Source organism: Pomacea canaliculata, linkage group LG1 (genome assembly GCF_003073045.1).
Source record: "Pomacea canaliculata isolate SZHN2017 linkage group LG1, ASM307304v1, whole genome shotgun sequence".
NCBI lineage: Eukaryota > Metazoa > Mollusca > Gastropoda > Architaenioglossa > Ampullariidae > Pomacea > Pomacea canaliculata.
In genome coordinates this window covers 29,441,607-29,460,369 of record NC_037590.1, presented here as the reverse complement: position 1 = coordinate 29,460,369, position 18,763 = coordinate 29,441,607, and the positions used below count along the sequence as shown (strand labels likewise).

The 18,763-nt window shown below is 39.0% G+C and overlaps 1 protein-coding gene across 4 annotated transcripts in view; it reads left to right on the top strand.

The window, feature by feature from the left end:
• Window positions 1–18,763, top strand: part of LOC112565205 (triple functional domain protein-like) — a 121,287-nt gene that overhangs the window by 21,486 nt on the left and 81,038 nt on the right. For 2 of the 4 annotated variants that reach the window (XM_025240538.1, XM_025240564.1), the window contains exons 15-30: window positions 326–517; window positions 1,134–1,303; window positions 2,264–2,290; window positions 7,027–7,085; window positions 7,808–7,923; window positions 8,337–8,498; window positions 12,792–12,950; window positions 13,999–14,118; window positions 14,392–14,583; window positions 15,038–15,184; window positions 15,391–15,502; window positions 16,996–17,111; window positions 17,415–17,537; window positions 17,785–17,970; window positions 18,130–18,245; window positions 18,624–18,690. In XM_025240538.1, the coding sequence (XP_025096323.1) occupies window positions 326–517; window positions 1,134–1,303; window positions 2,264–2,290; window positions 7,027–7,085; window positions 7,808–7,923; window positions 8,337–8,498; window positions 12,792–12,950; window positions 13,999–14,118; window positions 14,392–14,583; window positions 15,038–15,184; window positions 15,391–15,502; window positions 16,996–17,111; window positions 17,415–17,537; window positions 17,785–17,970; window positions 18,130–18,245; window positions 18,624–18,690 (2,064 nt within the window). The remainder of the gene's footprint in view (window positions 1–325; window positions 518–1,133; window positions 1,304–2,263; window positions 2,291–7,026; window positions 7,086–7,807; window positions 7,924–8,336; window positions 8,499–12,791; window positions 12,951–13,998; window positions 14,119–14,391; window positions 14,584–15,037; window positions 15,185–15,390; window positions 15,503–16,995; window positions 17,112–17,414; window positions 17,538–17,784; window positions 17,971–18,129; window positions 18,246–18,623; window positions 18,691–18,763) is intronic. The other 2 variants (XM_025240546.1, XM_025240555.1) reach the window with 2 other exon arrangements.

Genomic DNA, 18,763 nt, shown 5'->3' with positions numbered 1-18,763 from the left:
TTAGCATTCAGTTGGAGACATTTTGAAGTAGGATCCAGTTTTGTTTCCTAAACTGAACTAGAATTTAGACATTTTGATTCTTCTCTAAAATTACGCTTATAAAAAAAAACCAGTAACATGCCACATTTACAGTGCTGATATTTTTATGTGGGGGGAAAAAAGGATTTTTTAAGCCATACTATTGCTAGTTTGTTTTGTTACTTGTTCATGTTTTAATGATTTAGCATAACAATGTTAAACAGAAGACTATGAGCCATCCTTGTCATACCATAAACTGGTCATTACAGTGTCTACAATCTACTACATTGACTATGTCATCTTGCAGAACACCATTACTAATGCTGACAAGTTGCTGGCAGCAGCAGATGAGTTAGCCCAGACAGGCGAATGTGATCCAAAGGAGATCTATGGGGAGGCCCATGAGCTTGAGCAGCGCATGCACAACTTCCTGTCTGCCCTTGAGCGTCGCCGAGCCATCCTGGATATGACTGTGGCCTTCTACACTCACGTTCATGAGGTTAGATAACTGATGTTTGGTGATGTCTGGTTGTGTATTTTGTTGTATTTTATGAAGCTAAATTTATGCTTTGTGTCACTTTGTGTTGTGACACAAGATATTTGTGGAAGAGAAGAAGTGGACTGCAGCACTAACCAATGTTAGTATTAAGTGTTGCAGGAAGTATAAAGGGTAAAGCTTTACAGTGTTTATACTGTGTAGACTTCTCTGTTTTTGTTTCCTTCCTAGGCAGTTCCAATTATAGGGACTGATGTCAATGCTCCAAATTAATCATTACTTATTGGTCAAAACTGCATCAAGTATTCTTTAAATCATTTATCATCTAGTATATTGCACAATTTCAGCATTGACTGATTACTTATAAGTGAAAATTAAGTCAGAGTAAATTTTATATTTAGAAAGGTTAAACAAAAGTAAGATTTAAATTACCAGGGTATTTCTAGTGAGAAACAGTTACCTTTTCTTTGCTCATGATGATCATAGTAGTGGTGTTCTCGTATGCGTCTTAAAGATTCCAGATCAGAATAAACATGAAAAAGCTCACACACTATTTTCATTAGCATTTTGTCGTGTTTTTAATAATGGCTACATTATTCTGCATTTGTCCTTACACTAGCTGACCAACTGGCTAGAAGATCTGCATGGAGAACTGCAGCACTCTGACATGGCTGACACTGTGGAAGGGGCAGAGCATCTGATTGCACAATTCAACCAGCAGCGTCAAACAACACTGGAGGCTGCTCTTAACACTGTCAGTGAGGGACAGGCTTTATTGGAGCAGCTCAGGTAGGTACATGGGATCATCACAGTGCCATGGTGTGTTCAGTTTATCACAGCACTGTGGTATACATGATGTGTCATAAACACAGCACCATATGATGCTTAGTTTACCTCATTGCACCATGGTGTGCTTAGCTTTTAGAACACAATGGCATGTTAAGTTTATAAAAAGTGACCGCGTGCTTAGTTTATCACAGCACTGTGAAGTGCTTAGTTTATCTTAGCACCACAGTCTGTCTATCCCAGAAAGCGGCTGCATCTTGGGCAGTCAGCATGTGCACCATGCCCTAGGGATATAGTGTTGAAACTCTGGAAAGCATGTTGTCGCACAAGCATTTGTGGAAGTTGATGGAGTCTGCATGATTTCCAGCTTATTACAAGTTAGTATACATGGTGATTTATTTCCAGCATATGTATTCCATTCTGCATTTCATTTTTTCATGATCTGTCAGAAAGCCCCCTGAACATGCTTGCCTAAAAACAGTTCACATTAATTTTAATTGTTGTTGGGTAGTTGAAGTAGTTTTTCTTAACATGCATTTATTTTAAATTTTGTTTTTATTAACTTTTTTGTTTCATTATTTTGTGGATATGTGTACATGTATACATATGCATGCTGTTAAGGAGAAAAAAAGGAGAATTCTTCTGTTTACTCAAGGAATTATCAGAATGTGTTTTAAGTTCTTTTATTTTGTTAGCTTTGAATGGTGCTATGTATGTTTGCATGGTATCAGATAACTGTCGGTGGACAACTTTGTTTTTTGTTTTGTTTTGCTTTGATTTGGCCAAGTTGTAATGTTAGAATGTGAAAGACATAGCAGAATGAGGTCATTGAGGTGCATTTTGATGCTGATGTTAGCAGGAAAACAGCCCGCACTGAAATACTATGTGTGCATTTGTTTAGTTTGTTTTGGTTTCAGCTGTGTGCTATTCTTGTAGCTTCCGTAATCATGTTTGTTCGTTTAGATATGTTGGAAAACGGCGTGGTTCAAAGTGAGTCAAATCTTTTTTGTTTTCATTTTTTTTCATAGCTGTTTTCATAGCTGTTGCAGTTCCTTTTTGCATAGAATCTTGTTTCTTTTCTAACGTGTTTCTTTTCTGCAGTGTGACTATGACCTCTTGATCCACATTTTCCCGTCTTTGCATGCTGTGTGTTGGAATGCTTTTGTCTGACTGAAAACATTGACAGCCACTCAGCACTGAAGCATGGAATAATGCAGGTACCTGTACACTTATATTTTGCCTGGGACTTAATTGCTTTACTAACTGGCTAGCCAACCAGCCACTACTTATCTAATAAATTTGCCTGTTGGTCTCATAGGCTTCACTTCAGTAGTATTGTTTGCGTAAGGTGGTTGTGCCATGACAAAAGAACAGGTGTTAGGGACACTGGGAGGTGGAGTAGCTACATCCATTCATCCAAACCTTGCAAACTTTTCTTTTACCAGTTTGCCTGCCTCCCCCTCCCTCCCAAGCTTATACCTTGCAAGTACAAATAGCATTGCTCCTTGCTTCATAATTAAGAGCTCATGAGGCACTGGCAAAGCTTGAGGCTTGTAAAATGCTACCCATAGAAACTATTTTCTATACTGTGTAGATTTAGTTTCACCTGTTTTTACCTTGTAATGCATGAGAATCAGAACCCAGTTTTTGAGTTGAAGATACAAACAGAATAATTGTTTAAAAGAAAAATTATATGTATAAAGCATCATAAACCAATACTTTATGTAGTTGCACATTTACTGAAAATGTGACAAATAATGGTTAAGTTGTCAGTTAAAAAAAAACCTGCAGAGTTTTACTTTCAAGTTAAGTGTTTGTGACTATGGTTTCAAGTCCCAAATTGTCTTGTAATCATGTTACATGATCCCTAATGAATTCTGTGCCCATAGATAAGTGAAATACTTGACACATTGACTCCCTTGCATATGCACATAATGTGTGTTGTGTGTGATGATTAACTTCTAGCTATAATCAGGTGCTCTGTAAGAATTATTATTAAACACAGAAACAAGATGAGAAACATGAGTACTTATTTATATGTACTGTCTGCGCTGCAGTTATATCAAGAAAAAGGCATGGAAAAATATTTGAGGGTTAGGGTTACTACAGGGTTACTAAAGGTATTTACGTATCTGTTATGGGTCCTTTCAGGGCTCTGACACTCATGTTGTGTAAACGAGAAATCATTGAAGCTAGGAAGATAAGTCATTATGTATCTGAAAGATTTTACTAACACCCAGTTAACATCTCTACACTCCTTTTGATAGTCTGAACTGAACATGAATTGGTACTATAACAGTCTCATGTAACATGTTACTAAAATGTGCGGTTGGTGCTGCATTTTTCTAACAATTTCTAAAAGTTTTCTTTTATTGATTAAGGTGTACACTAGATGTGAAAATTATGATCATTTAGTGGTTATTAGTGGTGACTGTCTTGCACAGATCTGATTTCTTGTGCAAGTGACTTTAGTCCTGGGGACAAATGTGTGAGCATTGTAAAATGTATAATGCACAATCTCCTAGAATGGCAAATCTTTTTTCACAAGAAAACAATCTTTAGGCATTTTTGTGGGGTGGCGGGTATGGGTACATTTTTTTTTTTAAAGAGCAAAGCATGTGGCTGTAAGCTCTAGGCATCGCTGCATGCAGTATTGTACATCTATACAGTACATTAGCAGCGGGGATGACAATGCTCGTTGCAGGCAGGGTTGTCGGATGAACTCTGTGTAAGTGTTGCAGACATTGATTATTAAGGAGCTGTAGGCGACGTGTCGAACGCACGGCTGCGTGCAGCTTTCCTTTGCTAAGAACTCAGAAGCCACTGAGGAGAGGGGGAGGGAGGCTGGATTGAGGAGCGGCAGTCAGAAGGCAGGGCTTGTGACACATCTTGAAATCAGCAGGCTATACAGCAATGCCAGCAAATCTCCACCAACTCTTGATGGGACTGAAATTATAGACCATCTAACGACCAGAGTTGTACTGATGCCGAGTGTATATGTTGCACTATCGTTGGCAGTACACAGGGGCTTCTTTTACCTTAAGGAAGTTGTTGAGATGACGCTTGTTATACTAATGTTACACACACAGGCTGGCTTGTAGGCGCCTCTGGATTCTCCTTTTCTATATAAGAGTTCATAAATAAAAGACACCTTTATGTGTATGTATAGAAAAAGAGTTATGAAACGTGCAACTCAACCAGAACTTAACAACGGTTGCTATGTTCCACTGCCAAAGGGTTTGAACTGCGGCAGGAAAATAACTGCGACGTTACAGAGACCATAACATGGACACCACACTTAGGCAACACTCAGTGCGAATGAAAAAAATAAATTGCCGATTTTTTGCCAGTGTCATTTTTGAAGTATTATGGCGATTATATTAAATCACTGAAGCTGTCACCTCCTTCCCACTCACCTCTTCGTTTTCACAGACCTGAACTTGAAGGAAGTGTAGTATACAGCCAGGACATATGACACCAATCAAATAAGCGAAGCTTCTTGTTTCAAAGAAATGTTGAAACTACGTAAGGACAAGTGGACTGTAGAGGTTTATGTTAAAAAGTGGTAATAATTATTTCACAAATTAGCTGGCCAGGAAAACAGCTGATTTAATATCGTTTTGGGGAAGGTGAGTGAAGAGTTTAGCAAGCCCCGAGCATCAACCCTATCTAGAGCCGTGTCCCTTGTGGAGATGGCAGAGAGAGCTCAGTCATTGTGTCACCAGCAGGCTACCCCGGCATCTTGTCACCGACGTCAGGTTGTTGATACTCATGCTTGAAATGGCAGTCCATCCTCAGCTAGAATATTCACTTAACGATGACTCCACCACACCTCAGTCCTGTCTGTAGTCCTGTAGTTTTGCAAATAAATTTTAGGTCACTTTAGGATAGATTGAAGAACAATATAAAGCCATTTACAATCATTAATGTGTATTTCAAGCTGACGAAACCAGTTGTATGGGTCAATGGTCTAACAATAAATAATTTGAGTCTTTTAATGTGTATTTTAAAACTGAATAACAATAGGTGTACAAAAACTGCGCTACGTATTTTCTTCATGGCCTTCACTCCCTCCACCCTGTCTCCCTCCCCGTGTGTGTGTGAGAGAGAGGGGTCAGAATGGCCAGTAGCTCCCAGTGCACTTGAGTAATCAAGCTGGCAGCTGTGAGATGTGTTAGCAAGGAGCACCTGCGGGGCTGCGCAGTGTTTCGCTCCCAAGTAATTAAGACAGCCAGCCATTCCGCTGAATATGTCTATGAATTTGAATATGTCTATGGCGGGCTGGAGAGGGAAGAAGAATGTCCAGAAGTGATAACGGGGCATACAAGGCAAGGCAATGGCGGGGTGACTGCCAGGCTGTCTTAAAAGCAATCAGGCGATGTACGCGATGACTTGCTGGCCAACATCAGGCCGCTGCTTGAAACAGAAGTGCTTAATTAATCTGTACTCATGTGCGGCAATAATTTTTCGTGGAAACAAAAAGAATACGCTTCGTGTTACAATGTGTGCAATGCAATATGCATGCTTCTAAAAAATATGTTGACACGGGCAAAAACGTCTGTTATGCTACTGTATTTTCTTTCTTTGAACTGTGTTGCATCTTGTAATTCCCTTTTCCGCTCTGCATGCAAGTGAATGTCGTGTTTCCGTATATCTTTTGAGAATTTGGTGTCTGTAAAACTCTAGGAAGTTGTTGAACGAGCGCCTGTTCCTCGATTCTCGTTTCCACTCACACGATGTGAAGTTTTTTGTTCGAATCACTTTTCAGTTTTCCCGCATGCAATGTATGTGAGACTTTTCTCTCTCTCTCCCTCGCCCCCCCAAAAAAACCAACCAAAAACAGATGTCAGCAAGTACACAGCGTTCTGAGGACGGACTGGTACTTTCGTCCGCTATAGTGCCAGAATCTCCCTTTTCCGATTTAAATTTTCAATGATATTATATTACATGTTTTATTGATTGTAGTATTTTGACAAATAATTTTAAGATACTAAAATCAATAAAACATGTAATATATCATTTATTATTTGTGGAAGACTGTTTATATAATCTAATGATATTAATTGAGGTTGTGATGAAACAGTTGAGGTTCTTCCTCCCCCAGCTCACCGAATTTAGCGTGTGAGCACAGGGGCATGTCCATCGCCTTCAGTGGTGTTAATTATACTGGTGTTGATTAGTATCATCTTAAAGACGACGAGTCGAGACTTAATAAGAGCTTTGATGGGCGGCTGTAATGGATCGAAAGAGAGTAGGGAGAAAGAAGAGCAGTTTTATCATTGTAGGTGCTTAAAAATGATGTTAGATTTGATTTTGTGACTAACGACTTGTAAATAAGAATGTAAATAAGCATGCACGACCTGTCCGTTTATCATCACGTTAGTCAACACATACTCCTTGTTAGCCAAGACGCGTGCAACGAATGCCCGAACGGCCCGTTCACGTGCGATGTTCACAGTCACATAGCAAGATCGAGTGTTGTGTCAGAAAATGAAAACTGACCGTTATGTACCCATGGCTTCACGCGGAGGCGAGAATTTGAGAGTCTGTAAGCGGCCGGGTGGCATCAGGAGGCGTGTGGCAGGCAGTAGTCTGGTGAGAAAGGTAGCATGGGTGTGCGTGAGGCAGCTCTTTCACCAGGTGCTCGTCTTGCTGTGGGCACTCCTTGTCACTCTTCTTGCTACCCTCCGCCGTCTTTTCAGACGATATGTGTGTGTGCTCCACAGGGCAGTCTCCATGGAAACAGAGAAATCAGGTCACGGCGCGGACTACAGTCACATCGAAGGTAAGTTGACAGCATCAGTTTGCTTCCTTAGTGAAAAAGTCTTGGCTCTTTCTTTGGATCAGTGGCTTTGTGTGTGTGTGCACACAGGCGAGTGAGAGAGAGAGATTGGGGGAGGGCAAGGAATGAACAAGCTTACGCTACATCAGCAAGACACGTGATGACTGTATGACAATGGAACACTTCTAACTCTCACAATGACATGAAAGGGAACACGCATCAGCTCCCGATTACATTTTTTCCATTTAAGAACAATGAAAGCGTGATGTAAACATTTTCAGTGCTTAACATTTCTGTGTCCTTGGCATTATATTTGAGGAAAGATGAGGATGGATGACAAAGGATTTCAGCCAAGTTGCTGCCTTGTGTTAGGCAATGTTTGCAGAGTATTTGGCACATAACTCACCGACAGCTTAGTGTGATTGTTGAAGCACTTTATTTCTACAATGGGAAATGGATGTTGTCAAGGTAGTCCTAATTTATGTAGCATTTTCATTCAATTGACAAAACTATTCTGTGTGCACCTGCATATATTTGCATTCTTGTGTACTTACTCTCTAGGTTCCATCACAAACATCCTTGTCAGAAACCTGTCTGATAACAATCAGCAATACTTTGGTTTCCATCCTGCCTTTGGTATCAGTAAAACTTAAAAGTGTAGTCAAGATGCCAGCACCCCAGGTGAGAGCTTATATGGCAGCTGATTGTGGTTCTGATGTTACCAGGTGTGTTGGCACAGCTGAACGAGAGTCGCAGTCAGTTGGAGGAATTATGGGCAGCCCGCAAGATGAAGCTGGATCTGTGCTTGCAGTTACGTGTTTTTGAACGTGATGCCATGGAAGTGAGTTAATTTGCTGCAGTGAAATTGGGTTTAATGCCTAATTAATATATATATATGTACACATGTCTAGGGGTTCATGGATATACAAAAGTACAGAAACACACAGTTACAATTGCACAACACATTCACGCAAGCAGTTGCCAGCCCTTTTCTATGTTTTCACAGCAAAAGAAAAAAAATCAAAGGTTACCATGATCCAGCTTTAACAATTTGCCACCAGTTCATTCGTCTATTATATCAGCTTGACCAAGGGCTAGGTCTAAACCACAGATGCTTTTCAGATAACTTCTGGATAATTTCAGTTTAGGCATCATACTTTTATTTTGCAGTAATAGCAACAATTTCATGCCCACTTTATCATAATAATAATAATAGCCACTGTACCATGTCAGAGAGCTGTGATGTGATCGCAGGTATCATCACAGCTGGAGCTTTGGGGAGAGGAGCTTCAGCACATGGAAATGGTCACTGATGGAAGCAAGGCCGAGCAGTTATTACAGATGCACAATGAAAGTGTCTTACACATGCAGAACTGCACCTTTGAGGTATTGCAGCGCGGCCAAGAACTCTGTCAGGTGAGGACTGTACATCAAGGATGACTGTTCACCTTGACATCTTTTGCAAGGATGTGGTTGTTGCTAGTAATAGGTTGTGGCTTGAGCTGATGCAGTAGGATAGAGCTGTATGTTTATTATGGAGATAGAAAAATGGGAGAGGATTTTAATGTTGATTAAATTTGTGTCTACATGTTTTCTACATTAACTGCTTTATTTCAGTGATGTTTATTTGTATTTGCTCTGTATTTAAAACATTGCGCTTTAATAGTTAGTTGCCTCCTTGTTTCTTGATCGGGTAAAAACATGCTTAAGCTCTTGTCTTTGTCTTTTTCTGTTTTGTTTATCTGTCTTTACTTTTTGCCAAAGGGCCAATCTTTCCCTGTTTATCCCCCCACTATGTTTCTATTGTTTGCCCAGTGACAAACACACCTGCTGGGCATGTGGAGAGTTAGCCATGGCCAGTTAAAGGTGAAGGTCATTCCCTAATTTTTCTAGTCACTGGGGAGTGACATGTTTGAGAATATTTTTCTTTGGATTAGCTTTTTGTGAGGGCAGTGCCTATCTTCTCAACCTTGCAGACTTACCTTTACCAACCTTTTATGGAGTTGAGTACCCATTTTCAGCAGCTGATGGAGTTTGCTGCATCAGTGGGTATCAGACAGACATACCTCTGGGTTCAAATGCCAATGCTCTAACCACTTGTGCTAAACACTAGACTCCAGCTGATGCAAGGGGAAAGTTGCCAAATTGCCTTCCCTGTAAGTTGGTCATATAACAAAAATGGGGAACCTTTTTTCTGCCAAGAGCCATTTGGATATTTTACATTTGAGGTCTTGCAAATTTATTTACTTGAAAATTAGCCTACTATATTTGGTCAAGCCATAGTTCTGCCACAGTGTTTATTCACTTCTAGCCTTCCTGGCACTAACTGTCCTCAGTGTCTGCAGTATAGGCAGATGGACCATTGGCAGCTGAAAGAACTAAATGTATCTGCCCCGTCATTTACTCATATGTGTCCTTTCTATTCCGTAGTGAACATTCCTTGATTGTCCCTCAACATTTACATAATTATTATGATTCACTTAGTATAAATTTATGTTGCTATGAAACAATCTCCTAGATCTAGTGAATTTCAAGTCCTACCTGTGCTTTGGCAGGACCAGACAAAAACTAAATGATTTTGAGGGCTTTAAACCATCCATGGGTTGGACATTTCCCACTCCTGTCATAACACTGTTTTAATCTAGTAACTTTCACAAAAGATTGCCTTCTATAGGATCAGGGTATTTGTTACAGCAGAATCTGATAAAAACTGCCTGTCAGCATACCCGCATATGAGAAAAGTGTTATAAAAAGATAGATTTGTTATATATGTATGGCATTTGAGGTTGTTGGGTATCAGCATTCATGAGTGTCAAGATTCTCTTCTGCTATGCTGGTTTCACCTTACCTTTTCTATTTCTCTCACTTTTCCATCCCTTTTGGAGAGAAGTTGTTGCTACACATGATTTAAGAATATGTCAATAATCTATTTAGCTCCATATAAAACTCTGCTTAACGAGAAAAACATTCTGTCCTTCACGGCTTATTGCTAGCTTTAGGGAACTGTAATTGTTTGCTTGACTGTGAGCAGCAGTCTGAGGAATCTGTTATGTTTCTAGTGGAGAGATGCCAAATGTTGGTCAAGGACAGACAAGCCTTTCTTGTGTGCCCAGCCTACAGCCTGGTGTTTATTTACCAACAGTTCACCTCTTCTCTCAAGGGATCCTACCCAAAACGCTAGTAGCAGTCATTCTTGTAGAACTCTGTCACACAACAGTGATGTTCAGTATTGGCCACTTTGTGGCTGACAGATGAAGTACCTTGAAGGATGATATCCATGCTTGGAAATCGAGTGTGGCGCAAAGTACGAGTGAGTTGGAGAAAGCCCAGTGCTTATTACAAAGTGTGAATGCCAAGAAGGGGGTTGCTGTGGACTGCTCCGCTGGTTTGAATGTGTTGTTTTGTTAAAAAATAATTCATGTGAGTAGAAATGATCCGACTAGAAATTACACGGTCAATCTTTTTGGTCTACGGTTTGTTGTCATCCTTTAATTGTTGTGTCATACTGTTGACATTTTCCTGAGAAGGAAATTTGCCATCTCATGCTATGAATAAGGCAGTGATAGCTATTATGTGACTATATTAGTGGTAATGTTATCATGTAAGATAGAAAAAATTATAAACATGCTGACTTCTGCTATCAACCATTGTCATTGGAATTAGAGGTTGCTTCTTGATGAAACAGTGGTCAGCATTGTTCAATAAACTATGTGTGCATATGTTAAGAAGTTTAAGAATAATCTTGTTTAAAAAGTGGCCATGAGGTTATTTTGAGGAAGCTGTTTCAGCTGAACCATTTAGGAACTGTTTGATGTAATTGCATTCCCTATTAACTCCTATTAAAATGTATATACATATTTTCTTTATGAATTCTTTATTTAAAAGATACAACTAGAATTTTAATGGGGAATCAGGTTTCTGGCAAGGGAACATGAGAAACAGTTACTGCTTCCAAAGAAGGCTTATAACTTACCCACTCCTAGCATGGGAAGGTAGTGATGAAAAATATCAACACGAAACTCTTTTGAGGTTTCTTAACTGGAATGAGTGCACTTTAATCCTCTTAGCAAGTTGTTGAAGGCCAACAGCTGCAGAAATTCTAGCTCCATTAGCATGTATGAAAGTATAGCATATATTAATGTTGTTGCAAATAATAGCTCATAGTTTGATCTCTTTTGAGGTTCTGTAATTTCATTGAATACACTTAAAACTACTGTTTAGAATACTCAAAGCAGGTTTGTTACCCTGAGTAGTTATGCAAATTATAATGGAATATAACTGCAATTATGGTTTGCTTGTTTTCAGAACATGATTTCTAATATGCTTGGCAGCTAAACCAGTGGTGAAATCTATTATATGAGTTTCAGAATATAGGGAAATGATTAAGAGAAACTGGGGACATTTGTATTACAGAAAGTGATTTTTTTAAGAAATCAAAAGTATTCAATTCAGGGTTGTCTACCAGAATAATGGTGCAATCCATCTGAGTTTTTGAATATGAGGCAGTGATTAAGAAAGAAAGAGAGAGAAGTTTGTATTGCAGAAGTACCTACTTTTAAAAAAGCTAGAGTGTGCAAAGCTGGCTCAGTTTTTGACTATGAGGCAGTGAGTTAAGAGGGACAGATGGGGCATCTCCCTGGAGAACACCAAGCAAGACTTTTCATCACCACCACACCTGTGCTTCCATCGGTGGGAGGCGTCTATGCAACTTGTGCTTGACAGACAACATGAAACCTATTGGCAGGCATCAACAGTGAGTTGCTAATAAACATACAATCAGTGCCAGTGCATATGGAAACAGAGATCAGCATTGACACCATTGGGACCTACGAAGCAGAGATTTATATGAAATAAGTACAGCTCAAGAAGGTAAACAGCTTTGTTGAGTGCTATGCTTGCCAAAGATGGCAACTGCATGGCAGACATTTGTATCAGGATTGCAGTTGTGACAGCAACAATAGCCAAGCTAAACAGGATCTGACAAAGTAAGAGCATATGATCCACCACCAAGTACAGGTTGTTCAGGTCCCTCATAGTCCCCATCCTGTTGTATAGTTGTAAGATGTGGACTGTGCTTACCAATACTGAAAGACAAATTCAAGCATTTAAAACCAAGTGCTTGAGAGAACTGTTCTGAATCTGCTACAAAGACACAAGACCAATAATTTTGTACAGAGCATGGTCGCCAGCCTCGTGGAGCATTAGGAAACCCTTCTCATAATAGCAGAGTGGCACAATCTGGTCTGGTTCGGCCATGTCTTCTTGCACAACACTTTGTCTAAAACTGTCCTCCAGGTCTCTATAGGGAAAAGTTGTAGCCAAGGTAGACAGATGAAAACTGGATGTTGAATGTGAAGGGGTGGATTGGCTGCTTCATGCCCAAGCACTGCCCAAGAACATCCAAAGTGGCTGACTTTGTCAGCTGATGCATCTAGTCAGGTCCCCCCCCACACACACACCCCTTGACACCTGGGGTAGGTCAGCTCATCTGGTGATCAGCTAGCACCAGTCAAGGGATGGATGATGATAAGTAGCATGCAGGTTTGAAAGTCTGCAGACAGTGACTGATGGATTTGATAAGCTGTATTTTGAAATTTTGAGAAAAGTTTTTTTGGTGGGAGTGGGATGAATAGAGTAAAAGAAGGTTTAAAAAAATTGTTCATGTTCATGGTAATTTGCATAATGCTTTATATGTCACATTTTTTTCAGTTGATGTCAGATGCAGAATACGATGCAGGTTCCCAGATCCAGGCCTTGCTGGAGTACCTGCATGAGCGAGAGGCTGACCTTGAGGCATTGGCTGAGCAAAAGCGCTTGCGCCTTGAACAGTGTGTACAGCTCAGAAATTTTGAAATTGAAGCCAGGCAGGTGGGTGATGAAATTTTTTTCATTTCACTTTTCTTTTGGTGGAGATTTTAAGATAAATCTGCTATTTTTTCTTTAACTTTACCAGACAGCCTGACCCTAGGAGTTTAAGGGCTACAACTGAACGAATTTTGCCAAACAGCAGTCCCAAAGCTAGAATGCTCTCCCAGTGGGCAATTGAGTCAAGCCTGGCCTTTCAGCAGATGACACTCCATAGCATGTTTGCTATCCTACGCCTTGTTGGCCTGTTTTCTGTAGCTCAACATGTTATTTATGCTAATTCTGCAGGTGCACCAGTGAGGGTGGTTAGCAGAGCTCTCCTCCTGATAGCTATTCTCCTATGGTCAGGTCACCTGATATAGTTAAAGAACTAACATTTGTATTTTAAATTGTCTTTTTTCGATACGTACTGCCCTCCCAGCTGTCTGTGCTTCTGCCTTGAGAGTTGATGAAAAGACTGCTAAATCCATGTAGAAGGTTTTTGTTTTTTTTTATAATAGTTGTCTGAGAGCAGCTTTGGGCTTTGCTGGAGTATCTGCATGAGCTAGCTTTGGGACTGCTGTTTCCCCTATTGCCCAGGGCAAAATTCATTTGTTTAAAGAGTAGTTGTAACCCTTAAACTCCTATGCTCAGGTCATCTGATAAGTATCGAAGAACGATAATTTACAATAAAAAATTTTATATTTTATATTTTTATGTGTGTCAATTTACAATATATATGGGTCTTTACTTTCTTGAGCCTATGCATGCAAGTTCTTGGATAGGCAAGTAGCTTAAAAGAAAATTGGCAATGCGAATGTTATTATCTCAGATTATCTGTGCATTCCTCTATGTACATGTATTCCTCTGTGTGGTTTTTTTTAAGATTTTTTTATTATTATTGGTTTCATATTATTAATTTTAATCTGTTATTTTAAAACTCCAGTATTTTTCATCTTTGTTTTTTGCATTTCACTCAAACTATCTTCAGCTCACACGATATCGCCACATCTTTTGCTTTGAGATTGATCCAGTTAGGACTAGGCTTTTGATTGGAGATAATATTTGACAGGTCATCTGCTGGATTCGCAATGGGGAGTCTATGCTGACAGCCAGCTTTATGTGTCCAAACACATTGGTGGAAGCAGAACAGCTCAAGAAGGAGCATGAACAGTTCATGATTGCCATTGAGGTACCTGTGACAGTACTATTGTTGTCTTAGTTTCACTCTCCAGGTTTTGTCTTCAGTGAGTCCATTATAATAAATTGCATGAAAGCGTACTGTTACATATGAAACTACGGCTTAACCATGATTGCATTCACTTATTTATGAATATTGAAACAGATTTTTGATATGTTTATTTCAACTGTTTTGACGACATTTTTATCTATATTTTAGTTGATGTAGAAGATGTTGATTTTCTGCAATGAAGCATATCAGGAAATGTATGGGTTTTGTTTCCAGAAAACACATTTCAGTGTAGTGCAGGTGACCCAGCGAGCAGAGGCTATGCTGCAGAGTCAGCACTACAACTCTGAGCTTGTTCGGGCCATTGCTGAGAATGTCACACTAGCTTGGCAGCAACTTATGTACCATGCTGAGGAGCGCCAGAAGCTTGTCATGGCCTCCACCAACTGGTACAAGACAGCTGAGCAGGTGTGTCAAAACAAACATGGAGCAGGCACAGTGTGTGTCCAGATATATTGTATTGGCATACCTGATTTAAAACATATATTATCAAGATTTGCACACCACAAGTACCAGAACATGCCTGTTGTAATGTTGAATGAACATCTTGTAAATCAGAGCATCCTAGTCCGTAATGTCACACTTTGTGTATTCATATTTGTCAAGTTTGTAATGTCACCTTATTTGGTATAAAGACATCCCAGTCTGTTAATATCACACTTTGTGTTTTAAGACATGTCTGTAGTGGAAGTCTGTACCTACTATGCATCATAAGATCAGTCTCTACAAGTACTGCCTTAAAATAAGAAATTTGTAGTTTTATTTGTCCTGCGCAACATGCTGTTGCTGCTTATTAAAGTAACTAAGCAAAATAATGGAGATCAGGATATTTATCACTGCTAGAATATTTGTGATGCCTCAGGTATGGTCAGTGCTCGAGGCACTTGACCGTGACTATAAGCGGGATGAAGATTGGTGCAGCTCTGACAAATCTGCCAGTGGCAACCGTGCAGCCTTCTTGGTTCAGTTGATCAACAAACACAACGAGCAGAAAGAGGCCTTTTTAAGGGTATTATGACAACTATTCTTTTCCTTAAAGATAATATGTTGTGTGATTTATAAAAGGACTATTTCTTCAGATATATTAGAAGGGTGGTAGATGTGGTTCTGCAGTTTACTTAGTCAAGTAAAGTGTTCTGTAGGTTGTCGTCATTATAAAGTAGTTTGCATTCTGTGCTTTGTGAAATTTACATTTATTATTTCTCTTACTTACAGGCATGCACACTGGCCCGCAGAACAGCAGAAACATTCCTAAAATATGTGAACAGAAATTTACACTTCCTTGGGATGCAGATGAAATTCCGTAGTCCTGAGGGACATGTTAAAGGTAGGAAAAAGAAATGCTTTTGAAATGCTAATGTTGATAATAGCTCAACATTGGTGTTTTTATTATGATGTTTATTTAATGCTTTGATTTGAATATTTTACAGCATTCTTACAATAGATGCCAGTATAGATTTCTTTGATAAGATGGCCTGGGTGATACTGTGAATTGATAAAAACACTTCAAGTAATAGTTGATTGTAATAATTTTGGGTAATAGTTTCTTCATCAACTTCACCAGACAACCTATTAGGAACTCATGGGTTACAACTGCTTTTTAACAAAGCAAATTAGAGCCCTGATTGATTGTTCAAATGTTCGTGTACAGTCTCACAATGATACTCTTTTTTTCTTTTTAGCAATAGTCTTAACTCTTATGAGTCTTCATCAACTTGGAGTCTTCAGCAACTATTAAGTCCTGGCTGTCCATCCGCCCTTGTCCATATTCAATAACTGTTACTACAAAACTGTTCTTTGGCCTTTCCAGTAGATGTGCTTGGCTCCCATCACAGTTAACAGATAATAATAATAAGTTTATTTATATAACGCTTTTTCCCACCATTAAAGGTGGACTCAAAGTGCTTTGCTAAAAAGAAACCAACAAACATAATAAGATTGAATGTTGGTCTCAAAAAATGTTGTAGAATGACTGTATATTTGAGACCTTGGCCTATCACAGCTTATGGCTGATAGGCACAGGCAACATTGTCAAACTGCATGATGACCACTTCTGATGATGATGACTTGTTGATGTTGAAAGTGACTGTCACCTTGTTTTCTGATAGTGGTGGGAAGGTGATGTAAGGCTGACTTGCTGGTGGAGAATGAGACAGTTGAGATATTTCCTGTTAGAGTTTGGTTTCAGGTTCTGGTTTGCTGGTGGCTTTTTAGGCCACAGTACTCTTTTTCTTTTTACATATTGCCTACTGTTTTATAATTTTGTTCCTTGTGTTGTCTTTTGTTGTTAAGGATGTTATCATATCACCTGGAGTTTTTGTGTCTCAATCTTTTTTTTATATAATATTGCCTTCTTTCTTAGCTGTGATATAGCATTAGTTGCTGGTGTAGAACGCTAACAACCAACAAACCCACCTCTTAGTTATTGTCCTAACAGTCAGATCATCTGGTAAAGTTAATGAAGAAATGAAATGTTTCTTATAATTTTCTTTCTTTGAAATTAACAAGGAACCTGACAAATATTTTCAACAGCTTTTCTGATATCTGCTGAGCTGTTTTTGCAGAACTTTATGTAGTGGTTGAGGGCAGATGCACCTAGGTACAATGGAGCCTATGGTGGTTGGTAGGGCTAACCTCAGTAACCAGGGTAATTCTTCTTGTAAAGGAACTGTTTTAGTTTCTTTGCTTCTAACGGTTAAGTTGTCTTGAAGAAAGAAAATTTACAAAATTAATTTTATATTTGGATCATTTGAGTTTTTCATTGGTCAGGGAGCGTTTAACTGTAGAACTATAACAGTAGTATCTATCATGTGTTTTCAGCCACACTTGATCAGCTGCTTCAGCAAGAGAACTTGGTTATTGAATACTGGACAGTCAAGAAACGCAAACTTGAGCAGTGTCACCAGTATGTCCTTTTTGAGCAGAGTGCCAAACAGGTTATACTTTTATTCATTTGCCCCAGGTAGAACAGTAATTATTGAATCACAAGAGGACAGATATCTTGCTTGTATCTGGTCCAGCATAAAATGGGATTTTGTATATTTCATATCTGTGCTTGAAAGCAGTAGATTTTAATTAGCATTTGTACTTTCAGTTGAATGTGTAGTAAGATAAGCAACATTTCCTGTCTGTTGCCACTGGCTAGATGCTAAGATTTTAACTTTTAGCTTTTGGCTACTAGGTTTTTTACATGCAACTACAGTGAAGTAGTTATTATATGAAATGTAAACTGTCATCAGGCCCTGGAGTGGATCCAAGAATATGGAGAAGCATACTTGGCTTCTCACACACATGTTGGTTCTAATAATGCAGAAACAGAGGCTCTGCTTAAAGAGCATTATGAATTCAGGAATAGAGCCAAGGTTAGTAGTGGACTTCTGTAATTAACCACATTGTGCAGACAATTTGATTTAACTTTGTGCTTTTGCTAGTAAAATAAACTATTTATTCCTGTTCAAAAAGTAAATAAACAAAAGCTGACATTTTTAAGGATAATTTTGGACATTTAATTTCAGATATTAAGAATTCAACTTTGAATCTGAAGCAGTTTCCATCTTTCACAAAATTACTTGTCTTTCATTATTCATACTGGGCTTTCATATCTTACAGGAAACTCGGGAGAATGTCAAGCTACTTCTGCAGCTGGCAGATGACTTTGTTGCTAAAGGCAACTTGCACGCCAGCAGCATCCTTGGGTGGTGCAGTGCTGTGGATAAGCGATACAAGGACTTCTCCTCACGCATGGAGCGATACCGCCTACAGCTAGAGGGAAAATTGGGCGTGTCTGTTCCTGAGGTAATTGTTCTTTGTCTGTTGGATTAGTTTTGAGGTTGTGATAGTGAAAGTTTTCCAATGAACTTTTTTGGCCCCCACGCCTCCTATTGGTAAGTCAGTTTTTGATTTTATTGCTTGTTTTGTTGTTTGAATATGTTAACATGTTTACCTACTTGTTAGCAGCAGACAGAGAAGGAAGAGCAGCAGCGGCACAGTGACTCCTCTATTGAGGAGAAGCTTCAGCACACCCCAAAAGAGCTGACAGAAGAAAAAAGGAAGTCTGCTAGGAGACGAGAGTGAGTCAGAATCCTTTTTGAATGTCTTGTTTTCCTTTAAGTCTTTATTTTCAGATCAGTTGCTTTCACATAACATCATGGCCTAACCCAGCTGAAAATCTCATAACTTGATAGCACATTGGAAACAATTGTCATTTGTATTCAGACGGACATATGGTCATGGCCTTAAACTTGAATATTAATGTTCTTCATGAACAAGGCAGAAGCATTGTACTAAAGGGCTTATAAACATTATTCATGAGAAATCTCATTTTTTAGACTTCATTTGAATAAATGTTTTGATGTTTACCATCACTTTTTTTCTTGTTAGTATCATATAAGATTAACAGCACATATCAGCAAACAGAAAATAAATGTTTTTGATGATTGGACTTTCAGATTCATTATGGCAGAATTATTGCAAACAGAGAGAACATATGTGAAAGATTTAGAAAACTGCATCAATGTAAGTACATAATTCTTTCAATCTCAAATCAGAAAAGGACATTTTATTTCTTAATAACTAGTCACTGTTGGGG